General features: G+C 46.6%; 1 protein-coding gene across 1 annotated transcript in view; it reads left to right on the top strand.

The window, feature by feature from the left end:
* The window catches only part of CD81 (CD81 molecule), a 35,584-nt gene extending 23,025 nt beyond the window's left edge, over positions 1-12,559 (top strand). The window contains exons 3-8 of the mRNA XM_080617656.1: positions 586-683; positions 3,626-3,700; positions 6,194-6,301; positions 7,244-7,342; positions 7,674-7,763; positions 8,436-12,559. Of these exons, the coding sequence (XP_080473782.1) occupies positions 586-683; positions 3,626-3,700; positions 6,194-6,301; positions 7,244-7,342; positions 7,674-7,763; positions 8,436-8,498 (533 nt within the window). The 3' untranslated portion in view covers positions 8,499-12,559. The remainder of the gene's footprint in view (positions 1-585; positions 684-3,625; positions 3,701-6,193; positions 6,302-7,243; positions 7,343-7,673; positions 7,764-8,435) is intronic.
* The last annotated feature ends 7,764 nt before the right edge of the window (positions 12,560-20,323 follow it).

Below are 20,323 nucleotides of genomic sequence, written 5' to 3'. Positions count from 1 at the left end.
ATAAGTTGAAGTGAAATATGTCATCTTCTCTGTAGAAGAACTTACAACAAACAAAAGCCAGATTATATTAAATTAAGCAGAGATGCTTAAGCAGTGCTTTTCTCTTAGTTTTGTGGCTCGTCTGTCTTTAAAATGTTAGCTGGATAAATTTGTATGATGTTTAATAGAAATAAACCATATGCCTTATTGTTTATTTTAAAGATATGCTAACTAATCATTTTCATCTCCTCTGCTTAAAATAGTTAAAACAGTATGCTGTGGGAACTCACACACTACAGGTTTGAGAAAAGCCTTGTCTTGCCTGCTGCACCCTCTGCCTATTACCACTTGCGTCGTCTGTTTCCTGATGGGATGATGGGCTTTTTAAAGTTCTGTTGTTAGCAGCCTCAGACAGTTTCAGACCTGATCTGTGTTATGTTGTGTTGTTCTACTATGTCTGCTGCCACCTCTGCTCGTATCTCCCAGGCTTTAATTCTGCACACATGTAATTAGGCTGCCCCACGGGCCAGAATGGCCATCCAGGAGCTGGGATGCTGCTGTACAAAGCTTTACAGTAACGCTTCTGCCTCTCACTCTCACTTGCAGGAATCTACATCCTGATCGCGGTTGGAGCTGTGATGATGTTTGTGGGGTTCCTGGGATGCTATGGCGCTATTCAGGAGTCTCAGTGCCTTCTGGGAACGGTAAGAGCGCAAAGCTTTGGATGCTGCTTGGCAGCGTGGTGTCCTGCCAGGCAGTACGTGGCCATGCTTCCCTTGCTGGAGAATCTTCCAACACACAGGGCTGGGAAGATGCATGAGCACAGAGATGGAAATAGCTGATCTCTGCAAGGAGCATGGCAGTGCTGCTTGGCTGAGGGCATCTCTGCCCAGCCCACTGAGCTCTGGCTGAGCTGGCAGTCATGCTGCAAACTCCTGCTTGTGCCTGGCTGCAGTACAGAGGCTGAAGCCAGCAGCATAGCAGAAGAAGCGCAAACAGCAAGAGCCTATGGGATTAATTTTCTCTGTTATGTGTGAACCGCCCCCCCCTGCTTTTATTCCCCCCGCACAGTCTGGCTGTCTGACCAAGCACCTGCCAACCCTTTTTTCTTACCTGCTGATCCCCTACAGCTTCTCCTTTCACTCTGTTTTAAGGCTGCCTGTGACAATTCCAGTTCTTTTAAGGAGTCATCCGCTATTTTTATCTGTTTGGATGAGAACACAGCAAAGATTTCCCACAACATCTTAGTGAGGATGTCCCGGAAAATCCATTCCTGAAGTGCTTCAGGCATCCTTGGTGTGAGGCAGCAGCTCAGGATTCCTGGCATGGGATGAGCTTAATTGTACAAACTGTAGCCACACCAAAAGCCTTTGCCTTGGGGGTAGGTAAGGGAGACTTATTTATTTAAAGCAAGTTCTGACGTGCAGTTCAGCTGTAAACTCAATTAAAACAAAAAAAAAGAAGAAGAAAAAGGGGTAAAACAAACAAAAAAAGCCCACAAACAGCAACAACAAATGGGAAGGATTTTCCAGCACTTGGCTTTGTTGGGCTGGAAGATTCTTGGTGGTGGTGTAGTGACCCATGGGTGTGGACACAGCTGGGACGAAGGGAAGTGGAGCTGCTTTCCCTCGCTTTCGCAGATGGCTTCACCTCTGGTTGCTTGTTTCCCCAATAAAAAGGGGGTGCTTCTCCCCAGCTTTTATGAAGCACTTCTGAACACTGGTGGATGAGAGCTGCATTAGGAGTTTGCAGGCATTATCACTGAGCTGAGAAGAGGAGGAGCCCATGCACAAATCCGACAGGGGTCCTTTGTAGTAAGGTCTGGCAGCTTTGGATTATTGTTTTTGTTAGCGCAAGTGATTACAGAACCTGAATTACACCTCACTCCCTCCTGAAGTTGGAAAGAGGATTAGAAGGGCAGATGGCACAACATAGCCAAGGTCTAACAGGGAAACCGTCTGCTTTGGCTGAAATTAGCAGCTCTGGCTGCTGTGTGCTTGCCTATGTTTGCTCACACCTTGGCCTGACAAGAGAAGGCTGGAGACACCTCATGGTGACGCTTTCCACTGGCCAAGGCTCCCACCACGCTCCAGGGACATTTCCAGGCAGTGTCCTCAGGGTGTTGCAGGGAAACAGCTACCTCCCTTCTCCTGCAGCCAGCCGATGAAGTGACTGTAGCCTTGCTGCAAAAAGGAAAAGTACCAGGAAGTTCCATGCCATTAAAATCCTGTGCCAAAGGCAGCATGGGACGCTGAGTGGCAAGACCCAAGGAAGGCAGGAAGGAGCCACTTGACATGGGGGGCATATCTGACCGCTTGGCCAGGAACACAGCTGTATTCACATGGTGGCAAGCTGCATCTCTGGTGCTTTGCGTCCAGCTCACAGAACTTCTGCAGGAAGTTGTACCTCCAGATCTGGGATAGAGGAGACATCCTTCACTGGAGGCATCCTTCACGAGAGTGAGCCGTAGTGCTTAACCAGAGAATTACAGTGGCATTGTGCCCACAATTTAGGGTGATGTGACTTCCTGGGGGGAATGTGGGATCCAGTCCCTCAAAGATGGTCCAGAAGGTTCAGGGGTATATAGGTATTTAAATAGGAGTTGTTTATTTGGGGACTGGGCATGGATGTTGGAAGTTTTTTCCTACTGTCAGGTCAATAGTCCTGTTTCCATTTTGCTGGTAACCCTTTGCTCTTGCATGTGAGAGCCAGGTCATAGCATCGTTCTGGAAACTCCCGTTTACTCTGTGAAGAAAATGTGTGTGGAACAGAGACTTCCCAGGAGTCAGGGGCTGTTGTTCCACCGCATAATGTGATTTTGTCTTCCCCTAACTGCATTCATCTCTTTTGCCTTTTTACTTCCATGGCAATTCTCCCAGTTTGGGGCTTTTCCAAGGAAAAGTCACTGAGGGTGATGTTATCACGGAGGTAATGTTGGCTGCGTGTGGAGAGTGCCTCTTCCATGCCTTCTCACTTGACTCTGATGTATGAGCTTTATGGCTTCCCATTCCCAGTCTAACAGACTGGCTGTCACAACGTGTTCCTGAGATCTGAACAAAATGATGGCGGGAGGCTTTGGGGCAATGGCAGGGAGGAGTGTTGGAATTGCACAAACAGGGTGGGACTGTGGGAAAACATCAGTGTTAGTATTTATGCAAAAAACTGCAGTAGCCTTGCAGGGTAGTGGATGCCAAGAAAGCTGGCCGTAAATCACACCCTGACTCCCCGCAGCTCCTCAGCAGCTGAAATGTTGCTTTTAACCCTGCGCTGGCAATTCCCGTCCTTGGAGCATCTGTGGCAGAGCACGAAGCTTCGCTGAATGGTCCTGCAAGTTCATGAAGAGGAGAGATGTGTCTTGCGGTGCACAGAGCATCCTCATCCATGCCAGGCCTTGTGTGGGAAGGGCTCTGCTAATCCCTGCTCAGGCATCCCAGTGGGAAGTCTGGGCGTGGGGTGGCATCCAGTTTGTTTTAAGAAAATGCGTTTGGGCTAAGCGTCTTTATGAGTGATAAAAAGGTTTGAAGTCAGGCGACACCTTGTTCCTGTCTGTCCGTAGAAGTGCCACTCCACACCTCTACCCACCTAACTGTTGTTTTTGCCTGTAGCCAGTTCTGTTAAATGTCCCTTTCTTGATTTGTCATTGCAGTTCTTCACTTGCCTGGTGATCCTGTTTGCCTGCGAAGTTGCAGCTGGAATTTGGGGATTTGTCAACAAAGACCAAGTAAGACAACTCCAGAGCCTGCATTTGTGGGACTGGGAGGCTGGGGCAGAACCACAGCAGACCCCAGCATGAGCTGTTTTGCTCACGAGCTGCTCCCAGACTGAGTCACAGGGACTTAGATTAGCTGTGCGACTAATGTGGGCAGGTCACTTAACTCCTCATGGCCAGGCTGATGAACTTTAAATGTGAGCGCTTGATGGTAGCAGCTGCCCCTTACAGCATGTAGTGCAATGTCTGGAGTAAAAATAACCCTTTCTCACTTGGGTCTCCTCCTTGCTACCACACTGTCAGTCACAGAGTGAGTTGATTCACATATGAAGTCACGAAGGAAAGCCATCTGCACATCCTAAGTGCCAGAGAGCAAAGAGCAAACCCAGCCACCTGGCCCCGAAGGGAGGGAATACCATATGGAGGAGCCTGTGTCTGTGTTAAAAGGATTGCTTGGTGCTTCCTGCTCTTTGCCAGTATCACATAACCCACTTCTGGCTGTTGGTCAGCCAGGACTGAGATTGCTTCTGGTTAGGAATGCTGATCAGTGCATGTGTGAGGGGCAGAAGTTTCTGTCCCAGGCACCCTCCAAGGGACTGCTCAGATGAGGTCCTCTGACCGGAAGGGGGGTCGCTAAGGGGTAGGGCTGAAATTGCAGCTTTTCACGTCTTCACTACAGTCTCGTGTGCTCACACATACTGAGTTTGGTCTTGAAGAGCAAAACAATCAGTGTATGAGAACTGTGGCCATGTTGTTTGCTGGGTGTTGATCCCTCAGCCATTAAGGCTTTGCACAGAACACAGGTTAGACTCTCTGGCAGAGCAGGAAGTGTGTTTACTAGGAAATGAAAACTAGACATGTAAGTAGGTGGTGGCGGCCTGCTCAGCTTTCACATGCATGTAGGCTGCAGATGACCAGCTCAGCCATGAGTGGGAACACCCTTGTAGTCATTCACCAGAGAGTGCATGACTTCACCGGAATGAACTCTTCCGTGACTGAACATACTATTATGCAGGCAGGGTATGTTTCCTAGCAGCTTTGGTGAACTAATTAACCTTTGCAGAGGGGCTGTGTTTCCTGGAGATGTTAGTTTGTGAATCCTGAATAGTCCAAGATGTGCAGCAGCAAAAGAAGCAGAGCCTGAGTAAGGAGGCAACACCTCCCCATGTATATTGCTTTCCATCCTGGGGAGAAGGTGTTTGGCCATCAGAGCATAAAGCTGAGAAATTTAGGATTTGCCAATACAAGAGCGATGACTTCAGTCCCTAAAATTAATTTTGCAGTTTAAAATGAACAGTGGCAGTCTGTTGGCGTCAGCTGCTTTCACAGCCTGCGTGATGAATGGGCTGGTTAGAAGTCGCTGCTCACAAGGCAGGCGGCTTGCTTCTCCCCACTTTGGCCAGAGACGTCTGGGGAGCAACACAGGCTGGAGGGAAGCGCTGGGTGATCCTGGCCACGGAGAGCTGCTCCCAGCAGGGGCTTCGTTCCACCTGGGTTTGCAGTCCCTGGAGGGACAGTCATCTCCTGTCACACAGGCACAGGGTTGCTCTTCCACAGATGCTTTACCTACAGGATGGGCAGGCAAGAAATAGGATTATTATTTTATATTTTTCATGTACCAGAATCAAATGCTTTGATTGGAGAACATTGCCCTCCAAAACAAACTTTTTTGAGCTGTGACAAAGAAATGCTGGGATAATTGATTGAAATCGTGCTCCTTCTTGCTGCAGTTTCTTTTTTTGTGTGCTAATCCAGCCTGCACTGCCAAGAGCAGATGTTCTTGAAAGCATTTTCCCTTCCATGCTTGCTTCTATTTTTTTTTGCTTCTCTTGCGTGTCCTCTTTTCATCTGTCTCTCCCAAATTATTGGAGGGTATTAGAAGAGAAGCCACAAGGCCAGTCCCTGAAAATGAGCCACTCAGTTGAGGCTTTAGTGTCCAGTACCCCCCAAATGCCTGCCAGACAGTAAGCCTAGGTGCCCATACCTACCGCAGCTTTGCTTGCGCTCCCCACCTCCTCCTGACTTCCCCAGCATGTCCTGCCTGCCTCTGCAGCCTCAGTGGGACATGTGTTACCTGCTTGCTTTGTCTTCATGTGTCGGGTGGTTCAGAGCAAGCTGTTTCTCAGCCAAACAGCAAATCCACGTGGGATGAAGGCTATCTCAGATCTTGTGGTTCACCCTCTGGGCCTTGTCTGCGTTTGCCTGATAGAGAATGCTCATGGAGCACTTGGATAGCGCTTGTTGGAGCCTGCTGAGTGGTGGATGAGGTTCTTAATATCTACTGCTCTTAACACCCTGCGGCTGGAGGGGCTTAGGCCCTATGAAAGACAGGCCTATTTTCGCACACCTGTGTAAATAAATGGGGTGCAAATCTATTTTAAAAACTGCTCTTCTACCTGTGTGTGCCGTTAGAGGAAACCTTTCCCCGTCAGACACTGAACCCATCCACTGGATGGGTTTCCTTCTCCTCTGCCTGAAAGGGAGTTTTTCTCCCGTCTTTCCTAGATAGCCAAAGATGTGAAGCAGTTCTACGATCAAGCGTTTCAACAAGCACTCATGGCAGAGTCAGACGCGAACAACGGCAAAGCTGTGGTGAAGACCTTTCATGAAACGGTAAGATGTCTGCGGTCTTGCTGCACGCTCTGCTCAGGCCACGTGCAGTTGGCCAAAGCACCTGCTGATAGATAGGATCTTGCATGCTGTGAATGACACCCAGTTAACTTCTGCATGTGGTTTGTCAGTGGTGAGCAGCAGCTGTCGCTGTGCACAGACTGATCCTCCCCACTGAGGCAGAAGCAGTAAGTTGAGCTACAAGTCCTTGGGTGAGGAGTGAAGGCAACAGTGGATTTTTCGATGCTCAGGAAGTGGATCAAATGTGTTTGATCAGTTCTCAGCGCTGGGATTTTGCTGCCTGCTTACCAAGCTTTATGTAGAAATCTCCCCTTCATAGCAGTTTCTTGCAGCCAGAGGAAATGAGAATGTGGGAGGAAGGAGGATTGAAAATAGAGGTCAGGAAAATGGATGGGAAAAGCAGGGTCTAAAGCAGATGGTCCTACATGCAGGTCTTAGCATGTCAAGTTTGCTGTTCTCACATGTCAAGAAGCAGAGTTGTGCCCTCTTCAGTATTCTGCCCTTCACACTGTGCTGGGAAGTCTGACTCAAGCTCTAATTAAGTTGCTTTTCATTTGCCTCAGCACCCCTGATTTAAGTAAAATTAAATGGAAGAAAAATATTGCTCTAAGGAACTATTCCCAATACTTCCTCTGCTCAGCAGGAAGCAAAATCTCTGGAAAGAGTTGAGTTCACTGTCCTCCAGGATACCAACATCAGCTCTGTCTGCCACTATTGCAGGAAGCAGCTGCGTTTCATGGGAAGAAAAAATTAATTTGGAGAGTTACTTCCCCTCCCTTGTTTTGCCCTCCAAGATGCTCCCTCATTTGTGGGTAGCTTCAAGGATGTTTAATGGTGGGGAGAGTGCTGCATGAGTGTTTGCTGTCTCCTAAGGATGTTTTTTTGTTGGGTTGTTTGGGGTTTTTTTCCCCTCTCTCTATATAGCTGGACTGCTGTGGTCCTGATAACGTAATAGGAGCTACTGCTCCCCTGTGGAGAGAAGACCTCTGCTCGAGAAAGGACTCCATCCTGAAAACCTTTGAGGTAGGTATGGTTGCTTTTTGCTCAGTGCCGCTCATGTGAGGTAACTTGGCTGCCAGGGAAATTTGGGGATTTATTGGGAATTAGGTTAAAGAGTAGAGATTTAATTTGTTTGGTGATGGTGTAGAGGGATGTTGGAGGTTCCGGCCAGTTCTTCCTTTGCTGTTCCTGCTTGAGGGGCTAACAGGCACAAAAGGGTGAAGTCTGGTGGGAAGTCCTAGAGTCATGACCCAGAAACATAAGCGGGACTAGAGGAAGCAGACCTGCCTCTCTGGGTACCAGGGGCAGGCAAGGGGAGAGCAGGCTCTCTGACCAGCATGCTTTTCTGCTTCAGACTGTCAACTGCCACAAAAAAATTGATGAGCTGTTCTCCGGGAAGCTGTACGTGATCGGTATTGTTGCCATTGTGGTCGCTGTGATCATGGTAAGTGTGACTGTGTGGTGCCCTGCTGTTGTGAGATGGGAAAAAGCCACCTCAGGGTGCCTGCATCCTGTTCCAGCTGGGCTGGATCCATCCCTCTCCTCCACATGCCCCTGAGGCTCAACGGCAGTGGCAGCCCTTTGCACGCCAGCTGCTCTGGGATGTGGCAAGACGGAGGGCTTCATCATCCCTCTGTGGGGTTGGGATGTTAGAGCAGGCTCCTGGTGAGCACCTGCAACCTCATCCAGAAGGGCAGAGCACTACTAAGCCTCTTCTCTGCCTCCAAACCCCCTTGTTTCTCAGGCTGCCATGCTTTGTCACTGCAGTCTGCAATGGGAGGGGATTTGCGTTCTTTGACATGGTGGGATTTCTCCCTAGTGAGCGGTGGGTGGCGTGGGCTGGTAACCCAGTTCGTGCACAGAGGCTGGGCTGTAATACTTGGGGGGATCTTGAAGCATTTGCTGCATAGCTGCCATGCTTGCAAAGTAACCACCACTGCCGCCAGCTAGAGGAGAGAACATCATCTTATCTCGAATGACCAGCTGCTAATGAAAACTGAATTGAAGACGCAGGACCTCCGCCCTTGTCTTTGGCATGAGAGTGTTCACATGGCACTGAGGAGCTCCTGCATTGTGCTGGTTGGTGCCTCACTGGTGCCCCTATGTCTCCCAACAGATCTTCGAAATGATCCTGAGCATGGTGCTGTGCTGTGGCATAAGGAACAGCTCCGTCTACTGAGCCGTGAGAGACAGGGAGGGGAAGGGGAAGCAGGGCGGATGGCGCTAGAGGGGACCCCAAGTGCCACCAAGTGACCATGAGACATTTCAACAAAAGACAAAGAAAATTATGTATATAAATACTTCAATATTACCGTACAGTACTCACCGTTTTTATTTTGAAGTACTTTTTTTTTAATAAATGAAACTTTCCCATATCCTTGTGGCTGAATTAGTTACACATCAGTTTTGTGTGATGGGGAAAGCAGCTGTAGCAGGAGATGAGTCCTTCCTCCCTCTTCCCCACCCTCTGTAATTCAGAAATAATGCTGGTGGAAGATGTACAGAGGAGAAAGCTGCAGCCTGTTATCAGAAAACTTTGCCTTGATTTTTACTCTCTTTTTCAATCCCAACTTTTTTTATACGCATAATTGGATGCTGAAGCAGAATTTAGCATTTTTGTTCACTTGTACTCATCTTTTCCTAGCATCGCCCCAACTCCCTGGGAGAGTGGAGAACAAATAGCCCCTGTCGCCTCGGTGTGACGTGTTCCACTGTAAACGCAGGTGTGTTGTTCCTCTCCAACCTGTTTGCATCAATATGCCAATCCTTAACAGAAGTCATTCTTAAATTTTACTATCTGATGAGTGGGAATGTCTTTGGCTTTTGGGGTTTTTTATTGGGTTTGGGTTTTGGGGTTTTTTTTTTTGGTTCAGTTATAACTTTATAAATTGGCTCATTTTCATTCATTCATTATATTAAAGGGTCAGTGTCTGGGGGTGAATTTTAGTTCCAGTTTTTCAAGTATAAGAAAAAATTGGGTCACTTTTAACCTTCTTCAGTGTTACTTTATAAAAATGTGTTTTCGGGAGAGTCTGGTTGTGTACTAAGTTTCTGCTCTTAAGCTAATTCTTGCCTACAAATGATATTGGATAAAAGAGGAAAACTTTTTTTAAAAAAAGAAGTCCTCAACCTTAGAAATCCTGCATTTACGTATTGCAGGATGATGCCTGGGGGTTCCCAGCCATATGCATATGTGTTTAAAATATCATCTTTGCATCACTCTCTTGTGCAGTTTTCCTTACTCATAGCATATTGTTGCACACTGTAATATTGCTGGGAAATTGTCATAACCTGATCTGGGGAGAAAATAAATTTTTTATTTTTAAGACCTTCCATTTACATCAACGGCAGGAGATCAGCTTATCAAAGCAAGGGAATTGAGGATTTTAGATTGCACCAGGTGAAACACTTTCTTGTAGCCTGGTAAGCTTTGATGGCCAATTCGATGTACGTGGCTTCTGTTGTATGCCACTCCACTACCATGTAGATAGAGGGGGAGAATAACCCAGGAGCTATGTAATAAAATCAGAGTGTCTCTAAAAAGATGATCTATATGTATAGTTCTATAGATATATATTTTTAAGCAAAGCCTTTTCCTTAGCTATACAAGCACTTGAGCTGGAAATTATAGTATCTCTCAGCTCTCTGCCACCTCGAAGCAGATAAGGGGAGGAGATGAAACCTGTGATCACCATCCCCACTTCAGGAATATTTCTGAAAGTATTTCACTGTCCCCCTTCATTGCAACAAAGAGCTTTAGACAGGATAGGGAGCGAGACCTGTGATTATTTTAAACGAGTATCTTGTCCACTGCACATGGCTGCTGTGGCGTTTGCCACTACAGGATAGGAAATTCCTGCGCTGGGGTAAACTGATCCATTCGGAGGCTTCCCTCCCCTTCTACTCCTCCGTTTCCTCTTCCTACCTTTTAGTATATAGGGCCTTTTAAAAGTATATAGGTAAAAATATATATCTATCAAGTTGTGCTGGATAGGAGGAGGAAGTGCTTCAACATTACTTAAGACTGAGGGGTTGGACATAAAAAGATTCAGCCTTAGAAATAGCCTTAAAGCAACACTGCCCTGAATGTCCACACGGTGCACATCAAGAATGAGACGAGTTTTGCAGTAGGTAACCCCTTCCTGGTTCCCCAGTGTAGCTCCTTCAGGTCATGTACTCTGCTCTGTGGCTATATGTATACGCATCAACCAAGCATGGGTGTTTACATATATGTGCATTGGGATTGTTAGCATACAGAATGGATGTGTAACTTGCCGCCTTTTTTGTTGAGTGTTGATAAATGTATATAAATATGCTATTAAGCATTTCAATTTGTTTTCTTTCCTTATACCGTATTTTTGATATTGTTCAGTATTCAGTTGATGCTGCATATGTAGCTGGAGCTCTGTTTGAAGGCAGACTGGGTCTGGATGCAGGTTAGGTGTGCGCTTTGACATTGTAGCTTTAGGAGTCTGGGTTGTTCCAAGCAGGAGCAGTAGAGAGAAAGCGGTACTTGGGGAGAGGGAGTCTGAGAGCTGTGGGAGGAAGAAGAGCAGGAAGTTAGCTCAGACAGTGTTCCACCTGGACTTCAGTTTTCTTGCTGGCTCATTTCAGAGGTGGTTTGTCACTGTGAGGAGCTCTAGAAGCAGCTCCCTTGGCCACCTCCTGTCCCTATGGCTGCTGCAGGAAAGATGCTGTGGGAGGAAAACAGCCAGTAGCTGGGAAGGTCGTGGGAGAGAGCAGAGGAGTTTTGCAGGGAGAGGGTAATGCTTTCCTTAGAGTTACTAGTGGAGAGTCGCCATGTTTAGTGGTCATCAGCTGTTGGAGGAGGGGTCAGTCCTAGGAGAAGAGGGACAGAGAGGACCTATCATGCTTAAGAACTGAAGTAGCTGAGAAACCCTCACAGAAAAACACTACTCACTTGGGTCTCCACTAGTCTGGCCTCCTGTGAAGATGGACTCGAGTTAAAACAAGCTAGAGAGGGAGCTGTGAAGGGCTGAGGGGACTCACCCTGTTGGAAGCACTGAGGATCCAAAAGAGACAGGGCTCTCCTGCCAATTGGTCAGTCCCAAAGCTGGCTGAGGAGAAGGGGGAAAAAACACTAGGTAGGACCTCTGCCCTGCTTCAGACCCTCTCCTGCATACCTGCACATTTGTCTGTGCAACATGGGGCCTCGTTCTGCTCCCCTCTACACTCCTAAAAAACAAACTATGGATGAAATTGTGGGCTGTAAATGCAAACCCCTCCCTCTCCAGGGAAGCATCCTCTTGGACCTAGTGACAGCTGAGAAAATGGCTGTGAGCTGAGGCAGGGAGGAGGAGAGAGACTGATGGGGGAGAGGAGAGTCAACTATCCAGGTCTGAATTGAAAGACCACATCGAAAAGTCAAACAGAGCCGCTGACAGCTTAACTGAATGCTTGGGATTTTTTCATACTGTGGAGCATGCCACAAAGCAGTGTGTTTAACTTCTTTCTGCCTTTTTTTTTTTTTTTTTTTTTTTTTAAGAAATGAAACAGAAATCAATTTAATAAACATTTCTCATAGCGTGTATTGTGTGATGAACCGCTGCGGTTTTACAACCAGTTAACCTTAACACCAGGATGCTTTGTGAACCAGGCTTCAACAGCATGGGTTATTCCAGTCTCTGTGAGGGGGGCCTGCAAGCAGGCTGGGGATGCATCCAGAATGGTGCTGAGGGAAGGCAAAAAGGTTGCTTGCTGGCAGCGGTGGCTGATGCAATTGTGCCTTCCCTTAAGGGAAGGGAGGGCACAGCTGTGGAGGAGTTAATGTGGATTGCAAAAATAGGGTGACTGTGTTGAAAGGGGGCTGCGGTGGCAGTACTGCACACACTCCAGGTCTCCTGAAGTGACCCCAAATGGCGCAAAATGCCCTCTGCTGCCAACCGGTTGGGAGCTGGTCTGATTTTCATGGATGGTTTGGTAATGCCACCATTGCTGCTACCACCTACCCCTCTGAACCACCAGCGGAAAACCTGGCTGAGAGCCAGGGGGGAGGCCAAGTGCTGTGATCCCACAGCTGCCTGCCTTTCTCTGCTCTGGCTTGGACTTCTTGCTGTGTTTGAAGCAGGAATGTCCCACAGTGGCTGCCAGCCATTGCCCATGGTGGTATGGAGCGTTAGGAAGAGCGATGTTCAGCTGCTGCAAAGAAAAGCAAGCCCTGCTCCCAGTGGCTATGCACGTGCTACAAGATCATGCCCATCTGTTCTTTCACTTGTTTACCTGAATGTTGATGGAGTCGGACATAATGACTTCTGGGAAGAAAAAAAGTGATATTTAAAAACAATAAAAAAAAGAAACAAAGCAAACCCCTTGTTACTGGATTTTTAATGATGTGTTGTCAGATCTTGTTTCTTTCCATCACACGCAGATTTGTGTCACATCTTCCAAAGGAACAGGCTTGTCTTGTTCTTGTATTCGTGCAAAATTTGGGCTGCAGGCAATGCAGTCCTTAGCTGACCCTTTTAGGTGATTTCCTGTGAATGTGATTCTCTTTGCTTCATGCCTTAAAACACTTGGATTGTGGTGCTCTGTTGTTGCTCCAGATGGGGATAAAATTATTCCTGCCTCTGGAGCTAGAATTAAGCCGATATGAGTCACTGTCAGGCTCGGGATGGTGTTCAACAGGGGGAGAAACAATAGTGGAAACGAACAGGCAAAGCACAGCATGTATTTGGCATCCAAGGCGTGTGCCTTGGAACCTCTGCCTGGAAGCATAGCTTCCCTGGCTGAATGCAGTCTCCTCTGTTTGCACTTCAGGTCTGAATGGTGTACTCGGAACAGATGAGTCGCACATGATGCTTGAGCTGAGATGCTGGGAGAGGACTGGGCAAACCAGGCCCCTTTAACAGGCTGTTAAGTGAAGACATGGGTTATTCTTGGAAAACAGCAGTTCTGCTGTGTAGGAGCATGTGAGGCCACATGGATAAACCACTGTGAGGGGAAAGGGTGGGTGGAATGCTTGCAGCCCAGTTCTCATATTGCACTGACAACACTAGCTGACACTTCCCTTAAATATTCTTCTCCAAAGGTCTGAAAGACTTGGAATCTCACTGGAGACCTTACTGTGGACTTCTGATTCCTAGGATTTTTTTTTTTTTTTTATTTTTTTTTTTATTTTTTTTTTTGGTGTGTGAAACAATAATTTTCACCAAAAATAAAATAAAAAAAAAAATCCAACAACAACAAAAAAACACCCAAGCGTGAATTTTTGTAAACTAGACTAAGTTGGGATTTTTTTCCAATGGAATTATTTTCCTCCCCACTACCAAACTGTTTCTTGGAAAAAAACAACCTCTAGACTGTTTCTAATTAGAAGTTTTGGAGGTTGTTTTTTGCTTTTGTGAGCTCTATTTCTTACGCTGCTTCTGGGCTGGTTGTGTTTTAAGTAGCAAGGTGCCTGATTGTTTCCTAGGAAGACAACTGTGACCAATATGTACCAACTGGTTATGTCCCTTCCCTAGGAAGAGGCTGTCTATGCTCTAACCAAGATTTGCAGTATTCCCACAGGAGGGGAAAAAAAACCAGCCAGCTCTCAGCAAGCATGGATTATGGGGCAGGTTTCTGCAGAGGAAAGCCCCCTCCCTCTGCTTGCCAGCTCCACTTGGCTGGCTCAGTGATGAAGGATGTGCTCTGACCTGCTGTTTCTCTTGCTGGGCATGGCAGCGTGGCCCTTCCTGTCAGGGGAGAGGAGGGAGTTTCAGCTCCAGGGCAAGCTGCTAACAACAGAGGAGACTGTTCTGAAAAAAAAAAAAAAAAAAAAAAAAAAGGTGAGTGTTTTAACAACCTCATTTGCTGGCAGGGCTGAAGCTGTGGCTGCACCAGAGAAGATTCAGGAGGCGAAAGTGGAAATACGGCCCAGTGAAAGAACATCTGCCATCAGTGGGTGCCAGAGCAGAGTGTGAACTAATAAGCTACCTGACCAGGTCATGATTAAGTGATAAAGCCACAGGCTAGAACCCCCAAATCCCATCTGTACCATGCCGTGCAGTTCAACTAGATGCTGTGTATTGTTGTCTGACTCCCAGTTTCAGCCTGGGAGCATCAAATTACCTTGCACTGGGCATAACCAAAGCAGGAGGGCACAGAAGTGCTGCTCTAGTGTGAGCTCTCGAGCCAGCTTCTGGCAGCTTGTCCGAAGCACGGGCAGCTTGATGCTTTCGCTTCAGAGCTTAGGGACTTGGAGCAAACAGAAAACACCTCCCAGCACTAAGACTGCTGCATAACTGAAACCCATGGTGTTTTCACACTTGCAGATACACTACAGGGTACACAAACTTTGCAGCCAGGTGTACTGGTGTGGACCGCCTGGCATTTCTCCCTGGGTTTTGATGACCCAACATAAGTGCCAGTGGTTGCAAGTAACATTTCTAATTAGAGTTTAATCACACCTTTTCTTAAAAAAAATAAAACATGTTTCTTGGCCCTGCTCTGCTAGGGCATTCCGTCATGTTAGAACACAGCTTTGCTGAGTACCAAAGAGGTGTTGGTGTTAGGCCAGGAGAGACAGCGCACACACAATGCCCTCCCTGCCAGATGTGAGGAAACTGCTAAGATTTCCTGGAGCAAGGGTTAGCGGTGTTAAACGCAAAGCCCTGTGTTGGCTACAAAGTTGTGTTGGTTAACAAACTCCTACAGATCATGTAGGACAAGGGACTAGGGAGTTCTAGGGTTTTGTGGTTTTTGGTTTTTTGCTTCATGTTAACTTCAAGGCCCTCAGCTGGTTCTAAGGACCTCTTCAAGCCCTTCACTACCGTTAACTAGAATGAGGCATGCTGAGGCCAGTGATAGGAAAGAGAAAAAGAAAAAAAGAAACCAGAATTAGGGGAAGGTTAGTTTGTTGGGGTTTTTTTAGTACAAATATTCTGTAGCTAAATCAAGATGAACAGAGACCCCCAACTGGTTTTGTCTCTTTGTAAAATTTCAGTAGTTGCAGAGAGTGTTAATTTTGCTCTTGACTGACTTCAGTTCTCTCCCACACAGACAATGTGTCTAGCAGAAAAGGGGTTGTGGGTTCTCCCTGCAGATCCTCTCCAGACCAGCCACAACATTGTTATTGTGAAGAATCATGTTGATAAAAACCTTTATAGCCTGCCGGCATTAAAACTTGCTCCACAGGAACCAATTTTATGTAGTTACCTTAGTGGGAGAAAGCATCAACATGAACAGCACTGGAATAAATCAAACCTGCTTGCAGGTAAGCAAATGCAAGCACAAGGGTAAGCAAAGCTTGGTGTAGAAGAGGCAGTGTCAAGCACTCAATCCTGGAAACGCACCCTATGGGGGATTTCAAGGCCATCTGTAGGCTTTCCTTCCTGCAAATGATTTCCCAGCAGAGAAGGATGTGGTGGGTGCTACTACTACTACTACTACTACTACTACTACTACTGTGCCTTTTGCTTTTTGCCTGCAGGAAAATACTCCTTCCCCTCCTCAGTTCTCCTCAGGAGTCCCAGCACCAGCTGCATGTGGCAATACCAGATTAACTTCCACAGTCCTTGTGGACATAGGAGATGGTGAAAATGCATCTAAGTGCTCTGTCTGGCTTGCAGGATCTGGGCGACTGCTAGGAATGGCCTGCCACTTTCCCTATAATTGTGAGGAGAGGAGCCAGCTGTCCCTGCCAGGCGCCTACCCCAGGCTCCAAGCAAAGAGCCTGCCAGTGAGCAGCGGAAATACTTACCAGATGAGGGCCAAACAACAGATTTATTTGCAAGGACAGAGCACGAGGTTCCCAGTATCAGGGCTGACACTGGGATGTATCTGCACACACTGCCCCCACATGCAGGGACTCACTGGCTTCCTTCAGACACATGGGGCCATCTCTGTGAAGGAGCTGGTCCCTCAGAGCCCACGCACCAGATGCAGCCCGCTCACTTGGATCATGTCTTGCGACGCAGCTCACATCCAGCCCCTATCCCTTGTCAAGCCACCTCAGTTCATGCCGGCGAGGGGAAAACACTTCACCATCTGTTCGTCTTCAGTCTGACTCATTATTTTTATTTCAGCTGTCGCCAAGCAATAGCAAAAATCCCAACACACAAGCATATCCACTGCTGCAGACTGTCTTGTCCTCAGCCACCAGAGAAAAAGCAGCTCATCCCCAGTTCTCTACAGTGTGTGATAGTAAATTGTCTGCAAAAAGACAGGAAAGAGGAAAAGGGTACAATCAGCTTCCAAAGGCGACCTTAATCATCAACATACACAACATCCAGGCAAAAGACAGGAACTTGTAGTCTCTGGAAATAGAGGAATGGGGCTTGTCTCTGAAGGCACCCACATCCACAGATGATGGAGACAGTGGAGGTGATGTTGCCCAATTCTGCCCGTCTTAGCCCCTAATCTAGCACTGAACCAGGGTTCAAACCAGAAGAGCACCATTGTTTGCACCAGTCTATGGTGTACCCTGTTTGACTCCAGCCTCACAAAAACAGTGACATGCCATTCATATCCTTTTCTTGCCTGCTTAGAGGCTCATTCCTGTGTGTCACTGACACCACAGGCAGTGCTATGCAGCACCAGCAGTCTTCACCCATAGTTTACTCTTGGCTCCCTTTGTCTGTTTACAACCCTCCTCCTATCCATTACTGCTCGCCTACCAGAAGACTTGTGTTTTCCCTTCTTCCTCCCTCCCTCCAGCTGGGAACCCACTTGTATGCCTGTAACTGTACTACCATATGTGTATACATTAAAAAAAATAGGATCACCAAACAGGGAAACACCTCTCGAGCTGTTGTTTTAAAACTAGAGCATGACTCCAGCTAGACGGAAGACATTGTATGCTAACTTCATTGTTGCTGCCAAATGTATTCCAAACACAGCCCTCCTAAATTACAGTAGTTAGCAACAGTCCAGCAGGCGAAAGTATGTATTTAAAAACTTACAATGCAAGTGAAGTGGCTACAGTTTATATTACCGGTGAGTCGCAGTGAAGCCCCGCTTGTAGGGATCCAGTGAAGTTTCCTTGGCCACAGCCACAGCATTACCTCTAGTACACCTACCAGCAAAGCAACGAGTGTTGCAGGGCTGGGACACCATGAGGGGAAATTAGTGCCACTAGAAACAAAGCGAGACTACAAGGTAATTTCTTAATGACTTCTTTTTCTTTTAAACCTTTTTTAAAGTTTCTTAATGACTTCTTTGCCTCGGTCTTCACTGGCAAAGGCTCTGACCGCACCACTCAAGTCTTGGAAGGCAGATGCAGGGACTGTAAGAATGAAGACCCTAGGCCCACTGTAGGAGAGGATCTGGTTTGAGACCATCATAAAAACCTAAATGTACACAAGTCCATGGGACCTGACGAAATCCATCCGCGGGTCCTGAAGGAGCTGGCAAATGAAGTTGCTAAGCCACTGGCCATCATATTTGAAAAATCATGGCAGTCAGGTGAAGTTCCTGATGACTGGAAAAACAGAAATATAACCCCCATTTTCAAGAAGGGAAAAATGGATGACCCCAGGAATTACAGACCAGTCAGTCTCACCTCTGTGCCTGGCAAAATCTTGGAGCAGATTCTCCTGGAAGGCATGCTAAGGCACATGAAAAACAAGGAGGTGCTTGGTGACAGCCAGCATGGCTTCACTAAGAGGAAATCCTGCCTGGCCAATTTGGTGGCCTTCTATGATGGGGCTAGGGAACTGAGAACACGGGCAGAGCAGTTGACGTCATCTACCTGGGTTTGTGCAAAGCGTTCGACACTGTCACACATGACATCCTTGTCTCTAAGTTGGAGAGACATCAATTTGATGGGTGGACCACTCGGTGGATAAAGAACTGGCTGGCTGGCCGCACGCAAAGAGTTGTGGTCAACAGCTCAATGTCCAGTTTGAGAGACCAGTAATGAGTGGTGTCCCTCAGGGATCGATGTTGGGACCGGTCTTGTTCAACATCTTTGTTGGTGACATGGACACTGGGATTGAGTGCACCCTCAGCAAGTTTGCCGATGACACCAAGCTGTGTGGTTCGGTTGATACACCGGAGGGAAGGGATGCCATCCAGAGAGACCTTGACATGCTTGTGAGGTGGGCTAATGCCAACCTTATGAAGTTTAACCATGCCAAGTGCAAGGTCAGAGCAATCCCAGGCACAGTTACAGGTTGGGCAAAGAAGAGATTCAGAGCAGCCCTGCAGAGAAGGACATAGCAGCAGCCTTCCAGCATCTGAAGGGGGCCTATAAGGATGCTGGGGAGGGACTCTTCATCAGGGACTGCAATGATAGGACAAGGGGTAACAGGTTCAAATTTAAACAGGGGAAGTTTTGACTGGATATAAGGAGAAAGTTCTTTACTGTGAGGGTGGTGAGGCACTGGAATGGGTTGCCCAAGGAAGCTGTGAATGCTCCATCCCTGGCAGTGTTCAAGGCCAGGCTGGACAGATCCTTGGGTGACATGGTTTAGAGTGAGGTGTCCCTGTCCATGGCAGGGGGGCTGGAACTAGATGATCTTAAGGTCCTTTCCAACCCAAACCCTTCTATGATTCTATGGTGAAAAGAAACCAGCTCAGTTCCCCCTCCTTGTGCATTTGCACAGCATTTGTACTACATGCAGGAACGCAATGAAGTTACAAATAAAATTAACACAGCAAAACTGAAATAACAAGAATATACATTTAAGTCTGATGTAACTGTTTTTCAAAACCTTCTTTCTAACTTTAAATATTTCTGCTACTGTAATGTCATTCTGACTTCTGCAGCCTTCCTCCTTGCCACCCCCAGCATCTGCCTGTTACTATCTTAAAAGAAGCTTGATACAGACTAACACTGAGCCTATTCCAATGAACTAATTTCAGGAAATCATCACCAAGCCTGTATTCTTCTTGTTTTGCAGAGGAACTGGTAAATTGGAGAAGCAGAATCCTCCTGAAAACACAGCATGGGTGACATTCATGTTTATTCGATGGAGAAAATTCTGGACTGCCCCTGTAACTGTATTTATGGGGAATGTTATAATGTACTTTGCTTTTCTGTTTCTATTTACTTACGTCCTTTTACTGGACTTCAAGCCACCTCCACCTGAGGGTCCATCTGCTACAGAAATTATACTTTACTTCTGGGTTTTTACACTGGTCTTGGAAGAAATCCGACAGGTCAGTAACATATGATATCTTAGTTAATAACATAGTGAAACTTGAAGCAATAGTTTGCATAGATTTGCAATCTGCATAACTGTACAAGCTTGAAGACTTCAAGTATCAGGTGTAGTTTTGTATAGAAGAGCAATACAAAACTTACCTTATCCAAAACACTCCACCTCTCTCAATCAGAGCAAGCTCTTCCTCCACCATATAAATCTGTAGCTCCACCTCTGCTCTTCCATTCTGCTCCAGCCAAAGCCAAGTCAAGTGGGCTGCTATGATTCAGGTGTCCTTCATTTCACAAAGCATCTCTGATTTCACACCCCAGAACTAGGTTTTCCCACCACAAATAATGCAAGTTGGAAGTTATATTCTACACCTGGGAACACGGCAGCCAGCCCTGCACCACTTTAAGAGATTCTTCCACACTGGGGACTTGTTTATAAAACATAAGCAAATGAATTCAGATTATTTGTTTTTTTTCCTAAAATGCTTCTCAACTCAAAAGATTAGCAGATAACTTTTGGTTTGCTTTTTTTAACTTAAAAGAAACAAACACAAACTTAAAAAAAAAAAAAGAAAAAAAAAAAAACCACCAAAACCAAAACCCAACCAAACTAAAAAACCCCAACAAAAAAAAAAGCAACAAAAACTTCTCCATTACTCTCCCAGTAACTGGCTTTGGAATGTCCTCAGCTCAACAACTGAAATAATGTGTGAACAATGGTGCTAGTGTGTTGCCAACTATGGGTGCATAAAGCTGTCCTTTAGACATGAAAAAGCAGTTATAAACATTTACTCTGAAATAACAAATAAGTATTCATTATTTAAGTGATAGGGACAGTGAAGCGGATCCCAGTTTGTTATAATTTATTTGACATTATACCACAATGCTATAACCAGAGGAAGACATGG

This window comes from Psittacula echo, assembly GCF_963264785.1.
Source record: "Psittacula echo genome assembly, chromosome: 5".
NCBI classification, from domain to species: Eukaryota; Metazoa; Chordata; class Aves; order Psittaciformes; family Psittacidae; genus Psittacula; species Psittacula echo.
The sequence above is the reverse complement of the archived record's forward strand: the minus strand, read 5'-3'. Positions and strand labels throughout refer to the sequence as shown.